The sequence below is a fragment of the Lynx canadensis genome, chromosome B3 (assembly GCF_007474595.2).
Source record: "Lynx canadensis isolate LIC74 chromosome B3, mLynCan4.pri.v2, whole genome shotgun sequence".
Lineage (NCBI taxonomy): Eukaryota > Metazoa > Chordata > Mammalia > Carnivora > Felidae > Lynx > Lynx canadensis.
The window spans coordinates 103,405,711-103,432,604 of NC_044308.2; the positions used below are offsets into that span (position 1 = coordinate 103,405,711).

At 40.0% G+C, this 26,894-nt stretch overlaps 1 protein-coding gene across 1 annotated transcript in view; it reads left to right on the forward strand.

The window, feature by feature from the left end:
* PELI2 (pellino E3 ubiquitin protein ligase family member 2) overlaps positions 1-26,894 on the forward strand; it is a 198,688-nt gene that overhangs the window by 153,080 nt on the left and 18,714 nt on the right. Inside the window, exon 3 of the mRNA XM_030319179.1 lies at positions 11,970-12,071. Coding sequence (XP_030175039.1) covers positions 11,970-12,071 — 102 coding nt within the window. The remainder of the gene's footprint in view (positions 1-11,969; positions 12,072-26,894) is intronic.

The following is a 26,894-nucleotide window of genomic DNA, read 5'->3' on the forward strand; positions in this document are numbered from 1 at the left end:
ATCCTATAGATCTATCCCCCTATATGCACAATGAATACGTGAATATTTATTATAGCATCGCCTATAAAATAGGAAAAAATAAATTATTAGATAAGTCAAACTATATCAAAAAGGAGACAACACTAATAGCAATATATTAGTGTATATATGTGTATAATATGCTATTATCATTGTTTAAATATATCTACTATGTTAGTATAGGCACAGATCTTCCCTGGAAGAATACACAAGAAATTAGTGCCTCTCCCTATGATAGACCTAGAATTGAAAGGAGCAGACTATTTATTGGTAACATTTAGTACTTTGTGAAGATATTACCTAATTAAACATATTCTTTACCTTACAAATCAATTAAGAGCCTGAGGGACCCTATGTGATTAAATTATCCAGTAGAAATTGTCAATGTTTTAGTAATAAAAATAGCCTAATATAATTATTGCATGTTGGGCACTGTACTCTGGGTCCTTTACACACGTTATCTTAGTTTTTCCAACAACCCTTCAAGGTAGTTGTATTTTACAGGGAAAGAAATAGATTCAGAATATGGACCAAGGGCACACAAATAATAAGGACCCTTGTAAGACGCTCAGTTGAATTAGGGTTGAGGAGTAACATCCAAGAATATATCCAGGCATCTCCCAAAAGCATTTATGGATGGCTTGTGTGGTGGTAGGTACATGTATGTTTTCTTATACTTCCCAGGAAAGGCAGCCATAATTTTGCTCAAAACTTTCTGTATTAGGACTGGAACTTGTATGATTCCAGCAAGCTCCGCATCTTGAAAATACCAACTGCCAAGATAAATGTCATCTTTGGGGAGGAAATATTTTCACATTTCTGTATAACTGTGATGTGGTCTTTTAAAGAAAATGAGGTTCTTCAGCAGATGGACAAATTTTAAATCTAGGCCAAGCCTTAAAAATAAAAATCAAAGTAAATTGAGGGGGAAATTTAAAACGTTACCCCTCCCCTTTTTTTAACCTAACATCTTTTAAATGAGGACTTTAGCTTCTGTCACTATAATCAATAAGGTCTTGTATTTTATTTTGAGCAAGGGTAAATTTCAGCCCTTTTATTCTTCATTACTCACGGCATCTTTCTGACAGTTGATAAACTGGCCTACATATATATTAAAACAATCATATGGCACATCTTTGAGTATCTTAGTATAAAGTCGCTTCATATCCGATTCAGTTTATACCATCTGGAAGTTTGCCTGCTCATGGCAATAAATTAGGGCTTGCATTTACTACTGACTCACTGTAATGCATAGTTTGTGGTGGATACTTACATATTTTTTCTCCAGTGCTTTTTAGAAAGAAGATAACCCTTGGAGTTTTTTCCAGTTTTTATTGAGATATAATCGACATACAGCATTGTATAAATTTAAGAGGTGCAGCACAGTGATTTGACTTACGTATGTCTTGGAGTGATACATGCATTTTACCCAGTGTACGCATTATTTAAAAAGAAGTATGTAAATGGAATTCTGAACAATGAATCATTCCAACTTAGTCATTTGCAAGATGCTTTCTTCTTCCTTATAATTCATATTTATTTGGGTCCGTTCTTTCAATTAGCTTTGTTTCCTGTGTCAAGGAACTCATATGTCTGCAAATATGTACTTGATTCAGATAAGTAAACACGTGTTGCCGCAGACAGATTCACATGCATCCTTGAGAATGTTGTCCATTGACTAATTAAATATCTCTCCAGAAAGTTTACCAACTCCTGTTCTTATGGGACACTGCAGTTAGGCATCTCTGTCTGAAGGTGTATGGCAGTAAGGAATCCCATCTTTGTTTTAATTTTCACGGAAATACTTGGCATTTGCAAGAATATCGCATCTTCATTTCTTACCTTGCTCCTCCTTGTTCATATCTAGAACCATAACCGGTCCAAAAGCAAAAGCACTGCTTTTTTGAAGAATGACACACTCTTCTCCAGGTTACCATGGATGTAGGGGGTGGTCCTTGCTGTGGGGTTGACCCTGGGTCCCCATTAGTTCTCACATCTGCTGTGTGCATAGAGATCGGTGGAGCTCCAGAGCATTGCCCTGCACTTGCGGGACTGTCCCTCCTGCACCCCCTCCTGCTTTGTGGGAGCTGCCTCTCCATCAGTGTGGAAAGATGTCTACAGGACCTGCAGTAAAGTGTGTACTTGAAAAGTCACCATCACAAATAGACTGGGGCGCCTGGGTGGCTCAGTCAGTTCAGCCGCTGATTCTTGATTTCGGCCCAAGTCATGATCTCACGGTTCATGAGTTTGAGCCTTGCAATGAACTTATTTTTAATAAAGAAATTTTAAAAAGAAATAGGCTGTCACTTATGGTGACTAGTGTCCAGCATATGATTGGTAACATGAGCATGTTAAGTGTGCCAACGTGTGACCTTGCCACAATGTTCCTGTGTGGGAAAACTGCCCTTCAGTCCTGTTTTCCAAAAGAGAGGAGACAAAGAAGGCAACTAATAAGGAGGAGATTGCACATTAGGTTAGCTTAGTAGGTTCTAAAGATGCCTGTTACGTGAAATAATCCGTACAGACTGGAATCTGACATTTTTCTTGTTCAGTGCTTTATGATAAGATATAACTGAAGCATCTCCGACTTTAGACAGCAGTGACCTTCCCGGACACAGGACCAACACTTGTAAGATGACAAAACTGAAGCATGGAGACCTTAAATATCTTGTCCAGATGGGGGGGTGGGAATTCACCCTGAGCTTTGCTGTTAACGCAGTATACCACCTGAATTGAAGGCTGATTTGAAAAGACAGGAGTTCTTGCCCGCAAGGAGCTTTTCATCCAGTGTGAGTGATAGAGTTCCTTCGGGGCAGATCTCCACAGGCATAAGAATGTGTTCTCGCCCACCTCTCCAACTACAGCCGTGGATGTTTCGTGTTTTCTGAACTATGTCTGAGGTTGTCTCTTGTGACTGGTACCACTCATCAAATCCAGCTTCCGTATAGTTAGGAGTGACTCCAAATTAGAAACAGGTTCTCCTCAAATCTTCTTATCTTCTCTGGCATCTGCATGTGCTGGATGGATTGACCATGTCCTCCCCAGCCTGTGCATGCAGTAAGTTCTCTGCCAAGGTTTATCAGATAGCTCAGTGAGCCAATCCTAGACGGGTGTGGGAGCAGTCCAATGCCAAGTTCAAACCATTGCCTCTAACATATAGGCTTATCTTACTTTATTTATTGAGTGAAATGCTTCCTGACTTTCGAATCATACCTGTGGCTCAGGCACTTGTTTGAAATATGGCTGTTTGAAAAGATAGTATATTTTAAAGAGTATGTTCGTGCAAATAAATTATGAATTCCTTTAGCCACCTCTTCTCTTTAGAAATAGCACTCATACATATTTTATACATAAATTGACAAGGATGGCAGAGACCTCATCTTTCCTGCAGCAGTTTGAGCCAGACTGATTGAGGATTTATTGCCTAATTATACTTGTCAGCCTGACATAAAAGTCATTAGTTCTGGAAAAACATGTTTGTCATACCGAGATTATCTCTAATTAATACAGTCAATATCCAACATATATTTAAAGCCAAACAGAATCGTAATTCCCAAAGCATATGTTATGGACTACAATGAACTGATGGTAAACCTCTTTGGGTCACGAAGTGGTGATCTAAGAACAAGTTTGTATTTGAGGAGAGAAAATGCCATGTTCTATACCTCATTCCCTCTGCTTTGAATCCAGTGAAATCAGTGCTGCTGACATTAATTCCCTCTGTTGAATTGTAAAGATAGAAAAAGAATCAAAGAGGTCCTGTAATCTGGCTGTAGTTGTGTGTTAGGATTCAAATCTGGGGTCCAGTGTGTGTGTGTGTGTGTGTGTGTGTGTGTGTGTGTGTGTGTCCTCAACATCAGAGTCCACTGACCAAGTTGATCTCTGCAGTGTCCACACGTGGTCTTACTCCCCTTTCCTATCATGCACGTGAACTTGGAGCTCAGCAGGATAAACCAGGAAGTCCAGTGAGGCAACCATCTAGCACGAATGGCTGCTTCTGCCCAACGTCCAGGCATGTGCTGGGTTGTGGATGACTATTACAGCGAGGTTATGCGGCCCTGATGAGCTCCCAGGGCAGCGGTCATGTGCCCATATATGCCGATACCCTCTGGCCCCCTGCTGCACTGCCCCAGCATCGTTATGGACACCCTGCTCTGGATGGTGAAATCATTCAGCAGTTATTTATTTCCAAGCTGCTGTGCAGTTCTCAGCAGACTCATCCATTTGCTCATAAATGTGCCATAAACATAAATGTCAGAAGTTGGTTTTGGACAAAAAAGGTTCAGTTCGTTGGCCTTATTCAGTCCTACCCCCAAATAGTTCCCATTATGTTTTTTCATACCAATTAAAATGTTGTTTCTATGGCAATTCACCCTGTCGTAGGAATGGCTGTCAGAGGTCAACGTAGTTATTTATCCATTTTATCAGGTCCTCTCTGCAACTGAAATACTAACTTACAAATTAGAACTAACAGTTAAAGCGACTGTAAATAAACTTGCCTTAGGGGTGCCTGGGTGGTTGAGCGTCCCACTTCGGCTCAGGTCATGATCTCACTGTTCGTGTGTTTGAGCCCCATGGCGGGCTCTGTGCTGATAGCTCAGAGCTTTGGATTCTGTCTCCCTCTCTCTCTTTCTCTGCCCCTCCACCACTCGTGCGTGCGTGTGTGCATTCTCTCTCTCTCTCTCTCTCTCAAAAGTAAATAAACATTAAAAAAATTAAAAAATATGCCTTAAACATGCAGAATAATTGGCCAGGGAGACTATACTTACTCTACGATGCCTTATTAAAGAGTGCTGAGTTGTGGACATCATTTAGAAGGCTGCTGGGAACACAAGCTCATAGTTTTCTTGGTGGAACCCAGAAGACAAAGGTGTTCCTGGCTTTCTGAGTAGAGTGTACCAGATATTTCCTAGGAACGTTCCCATTGGGAACAGATCTAACAGATGCTGTGAGAGCATCTCTGACTTCTTCCTGAGATGTTTTGTTGGAAACCGAAGGAGGGGGCTCAGTGAACAGCATCACAGAATACCACCATCTTCGGACATGTGATGCCAAAACTCTTCAGAGCAGCTCTGTGAGACTTTGAGATTTATTTGGAAAAGGTTCCTTCAGTGTATAAGCCACAGCAGGTGTCTCTTTGGAGAGGCAAACACAGCACTAATTATATCTACTCATGGAGAAAACCGTGCAGGGCGCTGCTGTTTGCAAACACTGTGTGGCCCGGAGCATTAACTGCGGTCCTGTGATCGTTAGCATCCAAGATGTCTAGACAAGGGAGATTATTAAGCCCTGGAGTCATTTGGTTCTAAGAAAGACACATTAATAGAAAAATTAGATATGGATTCGAAGAAAAAGAATTTCGTTCCTTTTCATTTGAAACTCAGATTCACACACATACACAGATACGGTATTCCCTTAAATGAGATCTACTCTAGTAAGGCATGCTCCGTTGGTATACACAGTACTTGTGGTTTGCCAAAGTTTGGCTTCAGTGTCTAATGTCAGTGGCTATTTTTTTGTTCCTGCCTTTCTAAGTATCCCTTCTATTCCTGATCCAAATGTGTAAGGAATGAATATTGTCCATGTGACATGTCTGGCTGGCTTTGCCTCCCCTGAGAATGCCTTACATATTTCTTTGATGTGTTAGTCTATAAATATTAATCTTAAATACTAATATAAAACTTGGTTACATCTCATTCAACAACTGAAGATTATCACAGTGAAACTATTTATGCAAACCACAGACAGCCGCCTCTTAGCTTACGTTCAGGAGCACATGAAACTGCCCTTAAAAACCTAACCCCTGCTCTGTGTGAGGCACTATGCTACCTGCTGTGGTCCCTATACCCAGTCCCGTAGCCTCGGACAGAGGTAAGGGGAGGGCACGCAGCCCCATGGTGTCGTAAGTGAGAAGTCACCTAAGACAGAAGAAAGGCTCTACCACCGATGGGTCTTGAAAACTGATTGGTCCAGTTGTCTTTTCTGTGCAACAAACTTAGCAAAAACCACTTGATCTGGTACATAATTCTGTGAATCAGGAGTTTGGGAAGGGCCCACATGGGCGGTGTCTCTCTGACCCACATGGTGAATTTGGGGGCAGTTGGAACTGGAGGATCCACTCCCAAGGTGGCTTCTTCATCCCTGTGTCTGGGTCTTGCTGCTCCGTGCCCTCTGTCTCCCCAGGTGGCATTGCCATCTGCATGGCCTCCCCTTGTAGTATGGTGGCCTCTGGATGGCTGCGCTTCTCATGTGGGGGCTCGGGACTCCAAGAGCGAGGGTTCCAGGGTGCTGTGCCGGGGAGAAGCTACACGTCCTATATGTCCCAGCCTCGGAAGCCCTATATGTCACTTCTCGTGCATTCTGTTGTGGTCAAGCAAGTTCCCAAGGGCAGCCCAGATTTAGGAAAGATGAACTCGGTGATGCCTAGTAATCTCCAGAGCAGAAAGCTGTAGTCTGTAAAAGAGCTGGTTGCAAAACTCCTTTGGGGAATAAATCAGTTTTGCCCAACAACTACTTCATATTTGAAGAGAAAGCATGAAATGTTACATATTGTTCCGTTTGTATTTGATTTTTGCCTTGATGCAGTAAAATCAGTGCTCCTGGCTTTAATTACGCTAATGCTGATTGTCTATGGACAACAGTGGCAAGAGAGGGCTGTTTTAAGTGTGAGTGATCGGGAATATGGTTGTGCCATTGACTGAAATAGGAAACCCAGGAGGAGAAAGTTAGGGCCAAACAATATAGGGATGGGTATTTTGTTACTTGCAGTCCACACCAACTAAAAACAAACTTAAAACGCTCATTTTTCTCTCAGAAGAAGTCTGGGGCAGGTAGTTCCAGGTGTGGTTCAGCTCCAAGATGTCAGGGCTTTGTCCACCTTCCTGAGAGTCTTCTAACCTCCTTTCCATGTTGCTAGATGGCCACCTCCACTCCACATGTCACAGTGACATTTTAATAACAGAGAAAGGAAGAAGTCTCCTGATGGCTCCCATCCCCAGGAGGTCCACACCAGATTTCTCCTAAGTCCTGCTGGTTAGGGTTGGGTCAGGTTTCCCTGTGCAAGTTTCAGGGCCTAGGACATTGGCATTTTCAGGCTTTTTCATGGAAAACCAGCTCAGCAGGGAGAAAGGCACTAAGTAGGTAACCAGCAATGTCTGTCACAGTGATGAATTCCATTTTCTCTCCCTACACAGTTGATAAAGGCTCAGCAGCCTTATAGAGCTTGAATTAGATAGGCTAAATCATAACTAATAAATAGTATTTTCTAGAAACCAGTTAGTTTTGCAGTGGGCCTTTCCCTTCTACTCTGTGGTTGAGAGCTGATCCCACTGTTTCATAACAAACACAATATCTGATCATTTCACTCTTAGAATTTGTGTGAGAACTCTCTGGCTGCCACGAAAACCTGTATCCATCCCATTTTGCATCATACAGGATTGCCCTTCTGGCATCATTACATTTTCTATATCTCCATATGTGCTTTTATATACGTATCTTCTGTTTTATATGAGCAAGAAAATTCTGTACACGTTATGAGCCACGTTTGTTTTAGAGTCTGGAAGCTCAGAAAACTCCCTGACGTTTAGTCTGAGTTGAACCAGGACAACCAGTTGTAGCTCTCCTGAGTGGCAGAGGCTGACTGAGCTGAACAGAGTCTGAGACACGAGTAAAGCTAAGAAAATGTAGATCCTTGGCTGGGAAGAAACTGTCTTGGCTCTGAAGGGTCCTAGTGTGGGCACCTGGGATCGCAGGTTAGTGCTCCTACACCATATATATATATATATACACATACATACACACATACACACACACATATATACATATACATATGTATATGTATATATGTGTGTATATACATATGTATATGTGTGTATATATATGTGTATATATATGTAATATCCAAAGGACCTGCCATGATTGACTGTCAGAAGCTGGATAAAGTTGGAATCCTTTATTCTGTGGCTCTGTAGTTGTAATTGTCTAATCTGTAATTGTCCAACTGTGGTATTTTTAACCCAGTAAAAGTCACCTGCAGTAAATTTAAGCCGAGGTGTCACTGTGGGTACCTTTGCAGATGAAAAGGAGGGCAGGGGAGGGGAGGGGAGACCTGAGGAAGGAGGAAGGAAGCTTTAAATCTCACCTTGTATCTGTAGCAGCTCATTCAGTTGTCTGACATTCGTTGAATGCCTGCCGGGCCCTCAGTGCTGGGGACGGAAGGATAGATAAAGGCACTCACAGGGCAGTGAGAGAGAGTCATCTCATTGTCTCTGCCCCCTCCTCACAGCAGTAAAGCGGATACTGGAAATCAGCACTGGCCACCAGGGAAGTTGGGCTGGTTTTCCTTACAATTTTAAAGCACCTAGTTTCCAAGTTTGAGTTAGTGTAATAAAAATTACATTATGTCACAGTAATTGTGTTTGAACTACATTCTAGTGAGTGCCAAGAGAAGGCCTCACTACTCCCCTGTATATTTCAGAAGTAGATTTCAAAGCAACTTGTTACTTTGGGGAAATTTTTATTTCCGAGATACCTGCGATGGTGGACTCGAGTCCGTGAATCTGTAATTGACTAGAAGCTGAATTTCTGAAAGTTGTATTTTAAATGTTTATTTTTGACACAGAGACAGAGCATGAGCGGGGGAGGGGCAGAGAGAGAGGGAGACACAGAATGGGAAGCAGGCTCCAGGCTCCGAGCTGTCAGCACAGAGCCCAACGCAGGGCTGGAAGTCACCCCAAGATCATGACCTGGGCTGAAGTCAGGACGTTCAACCGACTGAGCCACTCAGGCGCCCCTGAAAGTCGTATTTTAAATGTTAAAAGTCTTGTTGAAAAATGGGTACTTCTAACAAGAAAAGAGCGTAATGCCTTAGATACTTGCCAGAAAGAAAACAAAACCAGATTTCAAGCTTACACGGTCTTCTAATTTTCTCCCCAGCTGACCAAATCTGGCCCCACTCTTGGCTTTAATATGCAGACAGGATCACGTGAGCCCAGTGTGTGTCATCCAGGGAAGTCTGCATCTCTCCATTTGTTTCTGAGGTTGCCATCAATGGCCTCAGGTGGCCTGGTTTTGACTGCCACCTTTTACTCCAGATCTCAGTCCCGGCTTAACTCCCAGGGTTCTAAGGGCCAGCTCATCACCATGCTTCTTCCTGCGGGTGAAACATGTCACAACACCAGCCCTGAGAACTCGGGACAGGCAGTGAGCTCCTGGCTTGGCACTCACAGAGGGAAGTCACGGTGAGAACTGGAAGCTGCGCGAAGGTGGAGGTCACTCCCATTCTGAAGTTCCCTGGCCATCCCTGCCACAGGGAGTACATTACCTGCCAGCTCAGAGCCATTCACCACCTTCTCGTTTCTCCCTGCAGAACCTCTTTTCCCACTTCTCCATCTTCCCTACGTCAGAGGCATCTGGAATATAGCCCGCTGCTGGTACTTTCTTCATCAAAAAGTCTCAGGAAAAGCGTTTCCCTAACCCAAAAGCATTCACCTTTCCTAACTCCCCAGTTGTTCACGTTCAGCCACATAAAAAGTGGGCAAAAGCTTGAAACTGTAAATTTTCTTTATGTGGGCTCAACACGCAAGGTGCCCTGGATCAGGCATTCAAGGGTTCAGAGTCTGTGTGCTTGCTTCCATGTTTGAGGGGAAGCAGCCGGGGGTCAGCCTAGGTTGTGTGCTTCCCTGTACTGGGAGCAGTTCCTGGGTATGGCTTCTCTATCAGTAGCCCTTTTCATAACTTGGGTCACAAGAATAGTTTGAATAAACAAGTTAGAACAATGGGGCCCACTAACAACTTGGGGCCTATAACATGGCCATTTGCAGGTATTTCCCAGAGTGGCCTGGAAGTGTCTGTGGGGTCCCGTGCCCAGGGCTATGCCAGGTTATGGGGTGAGCCCAGCAAGTCTTCCCGGGGCATTAGTTTCCCAGCAAATTTGGAAATGTTTAACTGTTAAAACTAGCCAGTATATTATGGAGGAGAATACAAAATTTATAATAATCTTAAGGTAAAATGTTTTAATATGAGAAACTTCACTGCAGGGTACTTTCTCAGATGTCTCCAAGGTTCAGGTGACTCTCTTCCAGTTCAGGCAGCTTTGACGGAAGTTTGAGAAACACTGTACTTAAGAAGGTACAATCATACAAAAAGGTGTAACTTTTTAAAGGGAGTTCTTTTATGGCACTTGTTAGCTTCTCAGTGTGCAGGTAATTGACAAAGTACAGACATTTCTTCTTCATGTAATGTATGCGTCATGAAAGTTGTGTTTTGGGCTGAGATATTTGTAAATTGAATACTTCTAAATGCAATAGACACTTTTTCAGGAAACCTAAAATTAGTTTATAAATAATCACCCCCCGATTGCTAGTTTTAATAAGTTTGAGTTGAATAAAATTATTTTTCTTAAAGTGGGTGTTTTCATATAGCTATAAACATCCATTGTCTATTTATCTTGAAAATAGCTCTTTATTAGCTTGGCTTTCAAAAAAATGTCACTTTTATCAAAACCATTGAATTTACTGGACTCAGACCAATGAAAATTTAAGGCTATTTTTATTAGTGGACTTGAGTAGTCTAAGGAGTCTGTTTTAGATTTCTGGCCATATTAAATATTTAAATTATTTCTAATACTTATATTGTCTTAATGAAGCACGTAGAACAAAACAGTTCAGTCACGAAGTTCTTCAGGGCAGATGATTAAATAACCATGAGATTAACCAGGCTAACTTCAAAGTTGATTTGGAATTTTGTACTATTTTTGGCACTAAGCAATTATATTAGTCAAATATAAATGTTCAGAGTACATTTTCATTAACATGCTTTCTATGTCCAGCTACTTCCAAATGCTTTCTTGGTCTTCATAGTGTCATTACTCAATAAATGTTTAATAGAAAGGCTCATTAAAATTTTATTTATTATACTTAATGTAAAAGAGTAGAAATGAAGATAAATGAGGTTGAAGTGGAATGGATAAAATGTAATTGAAATAATTTGGAGTACAATTTAAATAAACTTCTTTGTTAATGTGGAAGTGTTAAAAGTGTGTGACCACAACTTAAGATGTGTTCAAATATATCATTGTGGAGACAATAAGAATATTGTATTACTGGCCTCTAGATTCTTTGAAGAAGACTGTTAGCTTTAGTCTAAAAACAGAAAAGATGAAATTGACTTAGTTTCCTTATTTATTAACTTAGTAAATATCTGGGTTAAACAACTACTTATACTCTGTTCAATGCCATATTGAATCTTGTATGATTATCATTGGCCAGATGGATATAGAGAAATCCTTAAAGAACATTTACATTTTGCAGTGATATTTTTTTTTACTATGATTATCATCTCTATTGCATGGGGAAGGTGTAACAAAATGCCATTGACCTACTGCTGTAGTGTTAAATTATTGTCCTTTTTATTTGAGAGTGCATGCATGCATGAGCAGGGGAAGGGCGGAGGGAGGATAGAGAATCTTAAGCAGGATCCACGTTCATCGTGGAGCCTGGTGCAGAGCTTGATCTCACAACTGTGAGATCATGACCTGAGCCAAAACCAGGAGTTGGGTGCTTAACTGACTGAGCCATCCAGGCACCCCAAAATAAATTTTTGAATAAACCCTATTAATCTAAAATTTCTATCATTTAGTTACGGTAATATGGAGAAAATATATGTTTTTCGTGACACATGATTAAATCAAGTCTTGCAAACTGGTAAATTTGATTTGACTTAAATATTGTTCATATGAAGATACAGTATTGGGTAAAACCGGAGTCATGGCTGTTAGTTTGTCTAATTCAGGGCACAGCACAGGAACAGGTTCTGATTAAAAACAAACAAAAAACACGTTGGCTTGGCTTGTATTGATTTGGCTGGCAGAGTGATGTTTGTTAACTACAAACAGAATTGCAGTTGTTGAAATGAGATTTTGTTGAATGTCTATGTTTTTATTTCATTATTAGGCTATCAGCTGCAAAGGTCAACACAGTATATCGTATACTCTGTCAAGGAATCAGACTGTGGTGGTGGAATACACACATGATAAAGATACGGATATGTTTCAGGTAACGTCTTTATTTCTCTTGTTTAATGTGGTGTCCTTACTGTTAGTTTCGGGCATACAGTATGATAGTTCTGTATTTGTGCATATTACAAAATAATCACTACAGTAAGTTCAGCTAACATTTGTCACCATACATAATTACAAAGTTTTTTTCTGGGGATGACAGCTTTTTAAGATCCACTCCCCTGGCTACTTTCAAATATACAACGCAGTATTATTTACCATAGGCACCGTGCTGTATGTTACATCCCCATGACACATCTTCCTCTCCTTCGTGGAAATTTTAGCACACTTTCCTTCATTTTGATATGTAGTCAGACCTTTTGGCACAGTAGCATTTAGTGATGTACAAGGAGAAGGACATAAGGATAATATAAAAATTAATTCCTATTTGGTTTTTGAAAGACTAAGAAAAAACTTAGTTCTAAAATTGCAGACAAGCTACATTCTTAGCATTATGTGTATAAATACACATTATTTTTATTTTATAATGAAAATTTTTTAAACCAATCACTTTGAAAAGCAAACATGTTCAAAATACTTCCTAAATAACACTTGAATCAGAAAGGACATTGATACTACAAGTATAGGCCTTTTTAAAAAGAACTATAGAACATTATGTAGCAAAACTCAAGAGATGTGACTGACCTCATACTCAGAAGGAAATGTAAAAATTGAAGTGCTTTCATTATAGAAGGGAGGGAAGGAGGAAGGAAATCAAACTAACCATTGGTCTCTAAGAGTTCTCTTTAAAAAATGAAAGTAAGAAAATACAGAACAGGGTCATGAATAGTGGTTCCTATTAGTGGTATATAATAGGAAGTCCAAAAATAGATCAAAAGAAAGCAGAAGGAAGGAAATGAAAAGGGAAAAAAATCATCAATTTAGGAAGAAGAGAATTTATAATATATTCAAGATTTGGTGCTTTAAAACAGCAAAAAAATTAAAATTAAGGCTAATAAAGGAAAAAAAATAAAACTCAAATTGGGAGCCATGAGGTTTTGCATTTCTTTCTTTCTTTCTTTTTTTTTTTTTTTTTTTTGAATGCTTTTATTTGAGAGAGAAGAGAGACAGAATGAGGGAGACAGAGGATCCAAAGCAGGCTCTGTGAGATCATGACCTGAGCCGAGGTTGGACACTTAACCTACTGAGCCACGCAGGTGTCCACAGGCTTTGCATTTCTGTATGGAGAGTTAAATTATGAAATAAACGGTATTGAAACAAGTGTCAAAACAATATCATAGATCACATCCTAAAGGGGGAATAAGTAGTTCTGAAAAATAAGAAAATATGCTCAACCTATCTCAAAAAGAGAAATGTGGCTTCGCATCGCACAGCCACATTATGTTTCACTTATCAGATTGGCAAAAATCTGAAAGGTCTTGTCAGAGATGTGGGGAAACCCTCTCCTACTCCTATAAACTGGTATGACCTGTGTGCAGCAGTGAGTTAGAGATGCTGGTGAAAATGAAAAATGCTTGCACTCTTTGACTCCGCTCTTCTGTTTCTAGAGATTTACCCCAAAGATGCCCCTACATACATGCAGAATTACATTTTTACCAAGTTATTGCTCAAAGCAAGATTTAGTAGCCAAAGATTGTGAACAGCCTAAATGTCCTTCAGTAGGGGACCGGTTCAGTAAATTCAGGTACAGCCATACAGTGGAGGTCTCCAGGACTGTAAAAGAGAACAAGAAAAAGCTTGCGTGGATGTGGAAAGAGCTCCAAACATAGTTAATGAATTAAATACTAGTATTATTAGTTATATTGAGCCATTGATAATATATTCAATTAAGATTATTTAATCTTTGGGGTGCCTGGGTGGCTCAGTCAGTTGAACGTCCGATTCTTGATTTCCGACTCTTGATTTAGGCTCAGGTTGTGGGATCGAGCCCTGCGTTGTGCTCTGAGCTGACAGAGCGGAACCTGCTTGTCGTTCTCTCTCTCCCTCTCTCCCTCTGCCCCTCCACAACTCATGCACTTGCACGTGTGCTCTCTCTCTCAAAATGAAACATTTTAGGGGCACCTGGGTGGCTCAGTCGGTTGAGCGTTGGACTTTGGCTCAGATCATGATCTCACGGTTCATGGGTTTGAGCCCTGCATCGGGCTCTGGGCTGACAGCTCAGGGCCTGGAGCCTGCTTCAGATTCTGTGTCTCCCTCTCTTTCTGCTCCTCCTCTGCTCACACTCTGTCTCTCTCTCAAAAATAAATAAAGATTTTTTTAAAAACATTTTTTTAAAAAGTAAACATTTTAAAAAAGATTAGCTAATCTTAAATAGTAATAAATTTGTTATTAAATATTAAATAGTATATTATTAAATATTAGCATAGATAAATGATTTAAATAATGCTTATATGCATTAAAAATCTCCAAGAGGACAAATAAGACATTATTACTAAAGCAGCTGCCTTTGTGGGGAAGAGGTCTGGGTAGGGAGGACATGGGGGGCTATTTCACACTATGATTTTTGAACCATGTGAATGTGTTAGGTATTTTATAAAAAGCTAAACAATCCTAGATAGTGTCATAGTCCTAGATATGGACCAATTAATTAAGGGCCCCAAAAGTAATATTTACTGTAGACAGAATATTAACAGTGGCTTTAGTCATGCCATTCCATTTTATAACATTCTAAATGTTTTTTCTTCTCCTTCAACCAGAGAAAATCTCTTCGTAAATAAATGTATGCCTACACTTCCCTGTTGATGATTTTAGTGGACTTCATAATAATTTTTTAATACTTCCCAAAATTATTTTCCAAGATTCCAAGTTTTTCAAATAAATCTTCTATTTACAAGATTTTTTACATAGGTTTTTTACACGTCTTACCTAGAGAACAGATTCTCAATACCAAAAAAAAAAAAAAGCATCAAGAAAATTTTACAGTGGTCGGTGGTACAGTTTTTACCACTTTCTTTTTTGTTTGTTTTGTTTTTATTTTTTAAAATTTACATCCAAATTAGTTAGCATATAGTCAAACAATGATTTCAGGAGTAGAGTCCTTAATGCCCCTTACCCATTTAGCCCATCCCCCCTCCCACAACCCCTCCAGCAACCCTTAGTTTGTTCTCCATATTTATGAGTCTCTTCTGTTTTGTCCCCCTCCCTGTTTTTATATTATTTTTGTTTCCCTTCACTTATGTTCATCTGTTTTGTCTCTTAAAGTCCTCATATGAGTGAAGTCATATGATTTTTCTTTCTCTGACAAATTTCACTTAGCATAATACCCTCTAGTTCTATCCATGTAGTTGCAAATGACAAGATTTCATTCTTTTTGATTGCCGAGTAATACTCCATTGTATATATATACCACATTTTCTTTATCCATTCATCCATCAATGGACATTTGGGCTCTTTCCATACCTTGACTATTGTCAATAGTGTCCCTTCGAAACAGCACACCTGTATCCCTTGGATAAATGCCTAGTAGTGCAATTGCTGGGTTGTAGGGTAGTTCTATTTTTAGTTTTTTGAGGAATCTCCATACTGTTTTCCAGAGTGGCTGCACCAGCTTGCATGGCCACCAACAATGCAAAAGAGATCCTCTTTCTCCACATCCTCACCAACATCTGTTGTTGCCTGAGTTGTTGATGTTAGCCATTCTGACAGGTGTAAGGTGGTATCTCATTGTGGTTTTGATTTGTATTTCCCTGATGATGAGTGATATGGAGCATTTTTTCATGTGTCTGTTTGCCATCTGGATGTCTTCTTTGGAGAAGTGTCTATTCATGTCTTTTGCCCACTTCACGGGATTCTTTGTTTTTTGGGTGTTGAGTTTGGTAAGTTCTTTATAGATTTTGGATACTAACCCTTTATCTGACATGTCGTTTGCAAAAATCTTCTCCCATTCTGTGTGTTGCCTTTTAGTTTTGCTGATTGTTTCTTTCGCTGTGCAGAAACTTTTTATTTTGATGAGGTCCCAGTAGTTCATTTTTGCTTTTGTTTCCCTTACCTCCAGAGATGTGTTGAGTAAGTTGTTGTTGCAGGCAAGATCAAAGAGGTTTTTGCCTGCTTTCTCCTCGAGGATTTTGATGGCTTCCTGTCTTACATTGAGGTCTTTCATCCATTTTGAGTTCATTTGTGTGTATGGTGTAAGAAAGTGGTCCAGGTTCATTCTTCTTCATGTTGCTGTCCAGTTTTCCCAATGCCATTTGCTGAAGAGACTGTCTTTATTCCATTGGATATTCTGTCCTGCTGTGTCAAAGATTTGTTGGCCATATGTTTGTGGGTCCATTTCTGGGTTCTCTATTCTGTTCCATTGATCTTAGTGTCTGTTCTTGTGCCAGTACCATACTGTCTTGATGATTACAGCTTTGTAGTATAGCTTGAAGTCTGGGATTGTGATGCCTCCTGCTTTGGTTTTCTTTTTCAAGATTGCTTTGGCTATTCGGGGTCTTTTCTGGTTCCATACAAATTTTAGGATTATTTGTTCTAGCTCTGTGAAGAATGCTGGTGTTATTTTGATAGGGTTTGCATTGAATACATAGATTGCTTTGGGTGGTATTGACATTTTAACAATATTTGTTCTTCCTATCCAGGAACATGGAATCTTTTTCCATTCTTTGTGTCTTCTTCAAATTCTTTCATAAGCTTTCTATAGTTTCCAGTGTATAGATTTTTTTCACCTCTTTGGTTAGATTTATTCCTAGGTATTTTATGGTTTTTTTGTGCAACTGTAAATGGGATTGATTCCTTGATTTCTCTTTCCATTGCCTCATTGTTGGTGTATAGGAATGCAACCGATTTCTGTGCATTGATTTTATATCCTGCAACTTTGTTGAATTCATGAATCAATTCTAGCAGTTTTTTGGTGGAATCTTTTGGGTTTTCCATATAGACTATCATGTCATCTGCGAAGAGTGAAAGTTTGACCTCCTGGCCTATTTGGATGCCTTTTATTTCTTTGTGTTGTCTGATTGCAGAGGCTAAGATTTCCAATACTATGTTGAATAACAGTGGTGAGAGTGGACATCCCTGTCTTGTTCCTGACCTTAGGGGGAAAACTCTCAGTTTTTCCCCATTGAGGATAATATTAGCATTGAATCGTTCATATATATGGCTTTTATGATCTCGAGGTATGCTCCTTCTATCCCTACTTTCTTGAGGGTTTTTATCAAGAAAGGATGCTGTATTTTTGTCAAATGCTTGCTTTCTCTGCATCTGTTGAGAGGATCATATGGTTCTTGTCCTTTCTTTTATTGATGTGATGAATCATGTTAATTGTTTTGCGGATATTCAACCAGCCCTGCATCCCAGGTATAAATCCCACTTGGTCATGGTGAATATTTTTTTAATGTATTGTTGGATCCAGTTGGCTAGTATCTTGTTGAGGATTTTTGCATCCATGTTCATCAGGGAAATTGGTCTATAGTTCTCCTTTTTATTTAAAATTTTTTTTTCAACGTTTATTTATTTTGGGGACAGAAAGAGACAGAGCATGAACGGGGGAGGGGCAGAGAGAGAGGGAGACACAGAATCGGAAACAAGCTCCAGGCCCTGAGCCATCAGCCCAGAGCCTGACGCGGGGCTCGAACTCACGGACCGCGAGATCGTGACCTGGCTGAAGTCGGACGCTTAACCGACTGCGCCACCCAGGCGCCCCTAGTTCTCCTTTTTAGTGGGGTCTCTGTCTGGTTTTGGAATCAAGGTAATGCTGGCTTCATGGAAAGAGTTTGGAAGTTTTCCTTCCATTTCTATTTTTTGGAACAGTTTCAAGAGAATAGGTGTTAACTCTTCCTTAAATGTTTGGTAGAATTCCCCTGGAAAGCCATCTGGCCCTGGGTTCTTGTTTTTTGGCAGATTTTTGATTACTAATTCAATTTCCTTACTGGTTATGGGTCTGTTCCAATTATCTATTTCTTCCTGTTTCAGTTTTGGTAGTGTATATGTTTCTAGGAATTTGCCCATTTCTTCCAGATTACCCATTTTATTGGTATATAATTGCCCATAATATTCTCTTATTATTATTTTTATTTCTCTTGTGTTGGTTGTGATCTCTCCTCTTTCATTCTTGATTTTATTTATTTGGGTCCTTTCCTTTTTGATCAAACTGGCTAGTGGTTTATCAATTTTGTTAATTCTTTCAAAGAACTAGCTTCTGGTTTCATTGATCTGTTCTGTTTTTCTTTTGGTTTTGATAGCATTAATTTCTTTATTATTATTTATTATTATTTATTTATTATTATATAGGTCTAATCTTTATTGTTTCCTGTCTTCTGCTGGTTTGGAGTTTTATTTGCTGTTCTTTTTTTTTTTTTTTAATTTTTTTTTTCAACGTTTATTTATTTTTGGGACAGAGAGAGACAGAGCATGAACCGGGGAGGGGCAGAGAGAGAGGGAGACACAGAATCGGAAACAGGCTCCAGGCTCTGAGCCATCAGCCCAGAGCCTGACGCGGGGCTCGAACTCACAGACCGCGAGATCGTGACCTGTCTGAAGTCGGACGTTTAACCGACTGCGCCACCCAGATGCCCCTATTTGCTGTTCTTTTTGCAGCTCCTTAAGGCGTGAGGTTAGGTTGTGTATCTGAGATCTTTCTTCCTTCTTTAGGAAGGCCTGGATTGCTATATACTTTCCTCTTATGACCGCCTTTGCTGCGTCCCAGAGGTTTTGGGTTGTGGTGTTATCATTTTCATTGACTTCCATATACTTTTTAATTTCTTCTTTAACTGCTTGGTTAGCCCATTCATTCGTTTAGAAGGATGTTCTTCAGTCTCCAAGTATTTGTTACCTTTCCAAATTTTTTTCTTGTGGTTGATTCCAAGTTTCATAGTGTTGTGGTCTGAAAATATGCACGGTATGATCTCAATCTTTTTGTACTTACTTAGGCCTGATTTGTGTCCCAGTATATGCTCTATTCTGGAGAACGTTCCATGTGCACTGGAGAAGAATGTATATTCTGCTGTTTTAGAATGAAATGTTCTGAATATATCTGTTAAGTCCATCTGGTCCAGTGTGTCATTCAAAGCCATTGTTTCCGTGTTGATTTTTTGATTAGATGATCTGTCCATTGCTGTGAGCGGGGTGTTGAAGTCTCCTACTATTATGGTATTAATATCAATGAGTTTCTTTATGTTTGTGATTAATTGATTTATATATTTGGGTGCTCTCACATTTGGCACATAAATATTTACAATTGTTAGGTCTTCTTGGTGGATAGACCCCTTGATTATGATAAAATGCCCTTCTTCATCTCTTGATACAGTCTTTGTTTTAAAGTCTAGATTGTCTGATACAAGTATGGCTACTCTGGCTTTCTTTTGTTGACCATTAAAATGATAGATGGTTCTCCATCCACTTATTTTCAATCTGAAAATGTCTTTAGGTCTAAAGTGGGTCTCTTGTAAACAGCATATAGATGGATCTTGTTTTCTTACCCATTCTGTTACCCTGTCTTTTGATTGGAGCGTTGAGTCCATTGACGTTTAGAGTGAGTACTGAAAGATACGAATTTATTGCCATTATGATGCTTGTAGAGTTGGAGTTTCTGGTGGTGTTCTCTGGTCCTTTCTAATCTTCTGTTGCTTTTGGGTGTGTGTGTGTGTGTGTGTGTGTGTGTGTGTGTGTGTGTGTATTTTTTTCATCTTTTCTCCCTTCAGAGAGTCCTCCTTAAAATTTCTTACAGGGCTGGTTTAGTGGTCACAAACTCCTTTAATTTTTGTTTGTCGATTTTTTACCACTTTCAAATCAACACATCACTGCAATAGCACCTGTAATTTCATCACTATTCTTTAGCGACATGTTGGGACATAGATAGTTCTTCACTATTGTACAGTCACATTCCACTCACATTGTTCACTTTCCCCCTCACCTCTGCAAATGCAAGATGAGCGAAAGATTCATGAGAATCTTAACATGAGATCCATCGTCTTGACAAAGTATGTGCCCAATACAGTACCTTTACCATAGACACAGGGTTATCCAGCAGATCTCTGGAATGCGTTCATCTTGTGGAACTGAAACTTTGTACCTATTGAACAGTGATTCCCATTTCCCTCCACCCCCAGTCCCTGGCAGCCATCATTCTGCTCTGTTTCTATTGATTGTGTAGATACTGCACATAATCAGAATCGGGCAATATTTGTAATATCCGCCAGGTTTATGCATGTTGGTGCATGTGGCAGGATTTCCTCTTTTGTAAAACTGAATAATATCCCATTGGATGTTTATACCACATTTTCTTTATCCATTCACCCTTTGCAGACCTTTCGGTTGCATCTAGATCTTGGCTACAGTAAGTAATGCTGCAGTGAACATGGGGAGCAGATACCTCTTTGAGATCCTGATTTCAGGTTCTTTTGGTTTTTCTTTTGTTTTGTTTTTGTTTAATAAATACCCAGAAACAGGATTGCTGAATCACATGGTAGTTTTGTTTTTAATTTTTTGAGGAACCTCCATACAGTTGTAAACATCTAAGTGCTTTTTGCATACTTCCTATTCCACCACATGGAATATTTGAAAGCCTCAATATTTAACGAGAGTAATTTATTACCACTTCATCAGAAGCACACTTAAGTGAAATTGACATTATTTTTAACTGCACATGCACGGCGATGAAGAATGCAGTGGCTGTTAGTACACTTTGGTGCCGCTGCCTTGATTCCTGCTAAAGCACTTGATTGCCTGAGCACCATCAGAATAAATGTTAGCACAGTGGAAAAGGCAAATGGCATGTTTGTATTATTATGAAAGTGATTTTTGGCTTCATGGACCTGGTCCTTAGAAAAGGTCTCAGGGCTCTTAAATATGGAGAACAAACAGAGGGTTACTGGAGGGGTTGTGGGAGCGGGGATGGGCTAAATGGGTAAGGGGCACTAAGGAATCTACTCCTGAAATCATTGTTGTGCTATATGCTAACTAACTTGGATGTAAATTTAAGAAAGAAAAAAAAGAAAGAAAGAAAAAAAGTCTCAGGGACCCACAGAGGTTCATAGACTACACTGAGAAATACCAAATTATACTATACTAACCTCTTAAATTGCATAGCTGAAGAAATTTGGGTCTTTGAGAGAAAAGGTAACTAGCTACTAGGGGCAGAAAAGGCATTACTGGCAGAAGTAAGATTTACGTCTCTGGAGTTCTACATTCTCTACATAGTACCTCTTTAAATAAAGCGTGGTAATTCAACAAGAATTTATAGATTTACTAAGAAAACATAACACATTTGTCATTTTAACTAAAATAATCTGATTCTACTTGCAAAATAACTAGACCTGTGGGAGGATTACTATCAGGTCATTTCTCTGCAGAGTAAAACTAAGGCATTCTCAGAAGGCCCTGAACAATCAAGCTTGTTTTAATTTTTCTTCCTTTTACAAGTTCTTATGTCCCAAACCCACCACAGACAAAGGTTACTGAGCAAAAAGCACTGTAGCATTCCTATATCTCAAGCCTGGACCTTGGTGTTGAGGGCTGTTCATTGTAGCCATTATCTATAAAATGATTTCTAAGTTAATTGAGAATTTAAAAGCAGAACATCAGACTGAACCAAAGAAGGTCCTTGTGCTGCCTTTCCCACTGTGGAACAGACAGTAGGCTCAGAACTTGGAAATATTATTGCCTAAGGAAGAAAATATCAATTATATCTGAATTTAAGAGATGGGTTAAGGGTAAGAAAGTCTGAGTTAATATAGCAACAGTTTCTTAGTAATTTTCTAGAATAGGAGTAAATGAAAGAGGGAATAGTGTAGCTATTGAGAAAGCAAAATATATTTTTTTAAATGTTTATCAAAGAAATCAAAGGAAGTGATGAAATGTCTTACAGGGTCCCTAAAGGGAAGTATGATGCCAAATGCATATTGACCATCAGGGTAAGGAAATCAGCCAGGCCTCAAGATTTCTGTTTGGACCCTGGGTGCTGCCATACCTTATGTTTTTGGTTTTTGTTTGGTTGGTGTTTAATTTAGTTGGTTTATAGTACTTTTATTTGTTTTTAATGCGTATTTATTTTTGAGAGAGAAAGAGAGCATGACAGGGGCAAGAGAGAGAGGGAGACACAGAATCCAAAGCAGGCTTCAGGCTCTGAGCTGCCAGCACAGAGCCCGATGCCGGGCTCAAACCCACGAACTGCAAGATCATGACCTGTGTTGAAGTTGAATGCTTAACCAACTGAGCCACCTACGCACCCCTATAGTACTTTTTGATGGCAATATTTAAGTAGCATATATCTAGTTGAGAAAAGTTAAAGAATATTTGCTATTTAAGTAGTTATTTTTTGGAGTGCCTTGGTGCCTCCATCGGTTGAATGTCCGACTTTTGATTTTGGCTCAGGTACTGATCTCATGGTCATGCGATTGAGCCCTGTGTTGAGTCCTGCTTCAGGCCCTGTGCCGAGTACGGAGCCTGCTTGAGATTCTGTCTTTCCCTCTGCCCCTCTCCTGCTTTCACATGCCCATGCTTGCTCTCTCTCTTAAAAAAAAAAAAAGAGAGAGAGTTATTTCTTTTTTTTTTTTTTTAATTTTTTTTTTTTCAACGTTTATTTTATTTTTGGGACAGAGAGAGACAGAGCATGAACGGGGGAGGGGCAGAGAGAGAGGGAGACACAGAATCAGAAACAGGCTCCAGGCTCTGAGCCATCAGCCCAGAGCCCGACACGGGGCTCGAACTCACGGACCGCGAGATCGTGACCTGGCTGAAGTCGGACGCTTAACCGACTGCGCCACCCAGGCGCCCCGAGAGTTATTTCTTAAAGCATTGTGTGTCTCTCTCACAGAGACCAAGCTGACTGTCAGAATCTTCCATTCATCAGTTTCATTTCTTGAGCACCTGCTATGTATCAGATACTCCTGTAGTTACTGAAGACAGACAGCCAGGGCTCCCCTCTCATGGAGGCTGCATCCTAGAGGAGGCAAACGGACCACAAATAAGCATTCCGGGGGGAGGAATGGGGGGTGCCAAAGCCCCAAGCAGGAGCAGAGTGAAGGAGGAGGACAGTGAAATGAGATGAGCTTGGAGAGGTGGGTCCTTTAAGGCCAAGTGAAAAAATTGAGTTTTAAGCAAGGGAGGGGTATAATCTGATTGATATTTCTTAAAGATATCTTCAAGTACTCTCTCCAAAGGAATGGAGGTGACGTGTGAAAACAGAGACCAGTTTGGAGACTAAGGCAATGCAATCCTAGTAAAAACTGACAGTAACTGGAACTAAGGTGGGAGAAATGAAAGGACGGAAGCTGTGTTTGGAGGCAGTGTTGACAGGTGGCTGCGAAGGAAGGTAAACAATCAAGGATAATATTTTGATACTGAGTTTCAGCTTGAGCAAATTGGATACCAGTCGTTGGCAGGGCATCTAAGGATTGAAGAAGAATCCAGGCTCTGTTTAGAACATGTTACATTTTGAGATGCTTATTAGATTCAGAAGTGGAGATTGGGCATGATAGTCTGAAGCTCTGGTAAAGATCAGGACTTTTTGGCTAATAGTAGGATTTAACGAGATTACCTAGGGAGAGAAGAGAAAGAGAAGGGAAGGGGACAATTTACCAACTAGCCTGTAGGGTTTCGTTATTCTTTCTTTTTTTATTTACTTACTTTGAGAGAGAGGGCACTCAAGGGAGCCGGGGAGGGGCAGAGGGAGAGAGAGAATCCCAAGCAGGCTCCACACTCCGTGCAGAGCCCAACACGGGGGCTCAGTCTCATGAACCATGACAGCATGACCTGAACTGAAACCAAGCATCGACCACTTAACCAACTGGGCTACCAAAGCACCCCGGGCTGCATTATTCTAATACCAGATACAGATGTGCCAGGATGTGCTGGCTGAGCTCTGCAGTAGTGTGATCAGTACTGCCCTGGGGTAGAAACTCCGCAGGGTGGGTTGAGAGAAGTTGAGTGAGGGGGAGGAGTCAGGACATGGGAGGGTGGTAACTAGTGACAGGTTTTTCAAGAAGTATTGCCTCTAACCGAACTGGAGAGATGGGGCCATAGGTTAAAGACTGCTTGCAGGGGAACGAATGTGTTTTAATTTTTGTTAATGTTTATTTATTTATTTTAACGTTTATTTATTTTTGAGACAGAGACAGAGCGTGAACGGGGGAGGGGCAGAGAGAGAGGGAGACACAGAACCGGAATCAGGCTCTAGGCTCTGAGCCGTCAGCCCAGAGCCCGACGTGGGGCTCGAACTCACGGACCTCGAGATCGTGACCTGAGCTGAAGTCGGACGCCCAACCGCCTGAGCCACCCAGGCGCCCCAATGTGTATTTATTTTTAAGAGAGAGAATGCAAGTGAGGGAGGGAGAGAGAGAGAGACAGAGACACAGAATCCGAAGCAGGCTCCAGGCTCCAACCTGTCAGCACAGAGCCCGATGCGGGACTGGGACCCACAAACTGTGAGATCTTGACCTGAGCTGAAGTCGGACACTTAACCAACTGAGCCATTCAGGTGCCCTGGAAGGAATGTGTTTTTAAAGATGAGAGAGACTAATCTAGAACAGTGCTACTCAAAGTGTGCTCAGCTGAGCATCCAAGCATCTGTTAATGGTACAGAATGAGCTGAGTAGGACAGGACATGGAGAGGACTTTGGAAACCATTACAGCACCTTTTATAGTACCTGAAACACCCAAGCAGATGATCATTTTTCTAATACTCATTTTTATTGTACTTTTAAAAAGTATCAGTGACAAGTTGCTGTTTAAAAAAAAAAATTGGTCCTTTTACCCCCACAGAGTCACAGAGTTGGAGAAGCTTCACAATGTGTTTGGTAGCTGATGGCAAGATCTAGTATAAAGAGAGAAATTGAAGATTCAGGAGAGAGAGGGGACAATATCAGGAGCAAAATCCTTGGGAAGAATATGGAGACACCCACATCAGTAGAGAGATTGGTCTTGGATAGAAGCAGCAACATTCCATCCTTGTCATAGGAGGGACATCAGAAAATAAGGTTACAGATACAGGGATATGGGTAGCGTTGGTCCAGGAAAGGTGAGGGAGGCCCTTCCAAGTTCTTCAATGCCATCTTACCTGTACTGACTTCAGCTGACAACCAGGCAAACCCAAACCTTTCTAAAATATATAAAATTTAAAATGCTGAATGATGCCATGTCTGTGGTATCAGTAATATTCTCCCTGTGGTTACTCTATGAGTATCAGCACTGTATGATTATCAGGTGAAATTCAGGAACATCTTGGCTTGTCTACATGACTCCCCTTAAGATAACGTAGAGTTGATCCAGTATTCAAAAGGATGGGTTCCAAGTTTTGCGCACGGGGTGAGTTTTCAGTAGGAAAGTGGCTTAGAGTTTTGTTTTGTTTTTTTCCTGGCAAAAGCAACATGTATCCGAAAGTATAAAATTTTACTGGCACCCTATAGGTTAGATTTAAGTGGGAGTGAATTGATAAACAAATCAAACATGACCAGTCAGATAAGTATCATGACTTGAAATAATTGATTGTAACGGTATGTTCCAGTTGAAATGTCATGTTTTACAGTCCATTTCAGTTAATTCATCAAGACATTAATATATTGGGATGAAATCACAGTGGCCTTTACAGAAGAGAGTAATCTTTGTGTGTGACAAGCCTGTGACATTCTACTAGAGCATGACTTTAGCTTTGAGCTTACAACAGAGCTTGAAGAGCTGTTGCCCTCTTCATGGAGGTAACAGAAACAATGTCAGAGACCGTGTCTTTGTGAGAGCTCCAGGCAATTGTAGAACTCACCCCATTTCACTCCCCAGCTTCATTGGACAAGGTTATTCGTTGGACAGTACAAGTTTATTCCTGAGTTTAGAGTAGCCTTTATTTTCTTGTTTATACTTTTCTGTATTTGTAGAATATTTTGCAATAAGTATTTGTTACTTTTCTAATTAAAAAAAATATTTTAAAGTGAAATAGATCAAAGGTAAATACTGTATGATATCAATTATATGTGGAATCTAAAAAAAAAAAAAAATCAAAACCATGGAGGCAGAGACTAGAATGGTAGTTACCAGGGGCTGAGGGGGTGGAGGAAAGAGGGAGAAGTTGGTCACATAGTACAAACTTCCAGCTGTAAGATGAATAGGTTCTGGGGATCGAATGTACAGCATGGTGATTATAGTTAATAATACTGTATTGTATCCTTGAAAGTCGCTAAGAGAATAGCTTTTATAAAAAGAAAAAAAAAGGCTCAAAGAAAGAGAGCAGTCTGAATCAGAGCTTCTGAGTTATACACCCAGCTTTTAAATGAATCTAGCAGAAGGAAGACTCTCAACTTTAGAAAGATGAATTCTATGGTAAGGTTTTATAATATCTCTTAATTTGGGTTTTATGTTGCATTTTAAACAAGTTATATATTTTCTAAACCTGAAATGCATATATTCAGGCAATATGCATCTATTCAAGTTGATGAGTTTTAGTGAAACCAGAGGTTTTGTTTATGCCAGGCACATTTCATTAGGACAAGAAATTAAGTGTTGTAAAAAAAAAAAGAGAGAGAGAGAGAGAGAGAGACAGAAAATAGATGAATGCTGTCTGTTGGCTTAATAGAGATAGTCTGTGCATAAAAATATGTGAGATTTACAAAAGAAATACAATAATAATTTTCCAGGAAGCCAACAGAGCTAAATGATGCAAGATAATTTTTTTTTTTTTACTTTTATTCATTTGGATGAAAAATACATCTTATGTGTTAGATAGAATTTTGAGATCATGATAAAAATACCTGGGAAATTGACTTTTAGGGGGGCTTATATGTACACATCTGGGAGTTCCATGTGTCCCTCCCCTTGTCAGCTTCTGAATCAAAGTCATTAGTGTTAGAACATTAATATCATATTTTAGTGAGAAATGATTTATTTACATATAAATGATTTTAATTTAAAAAGTCTCTTTGGCATATATATAACATTTATC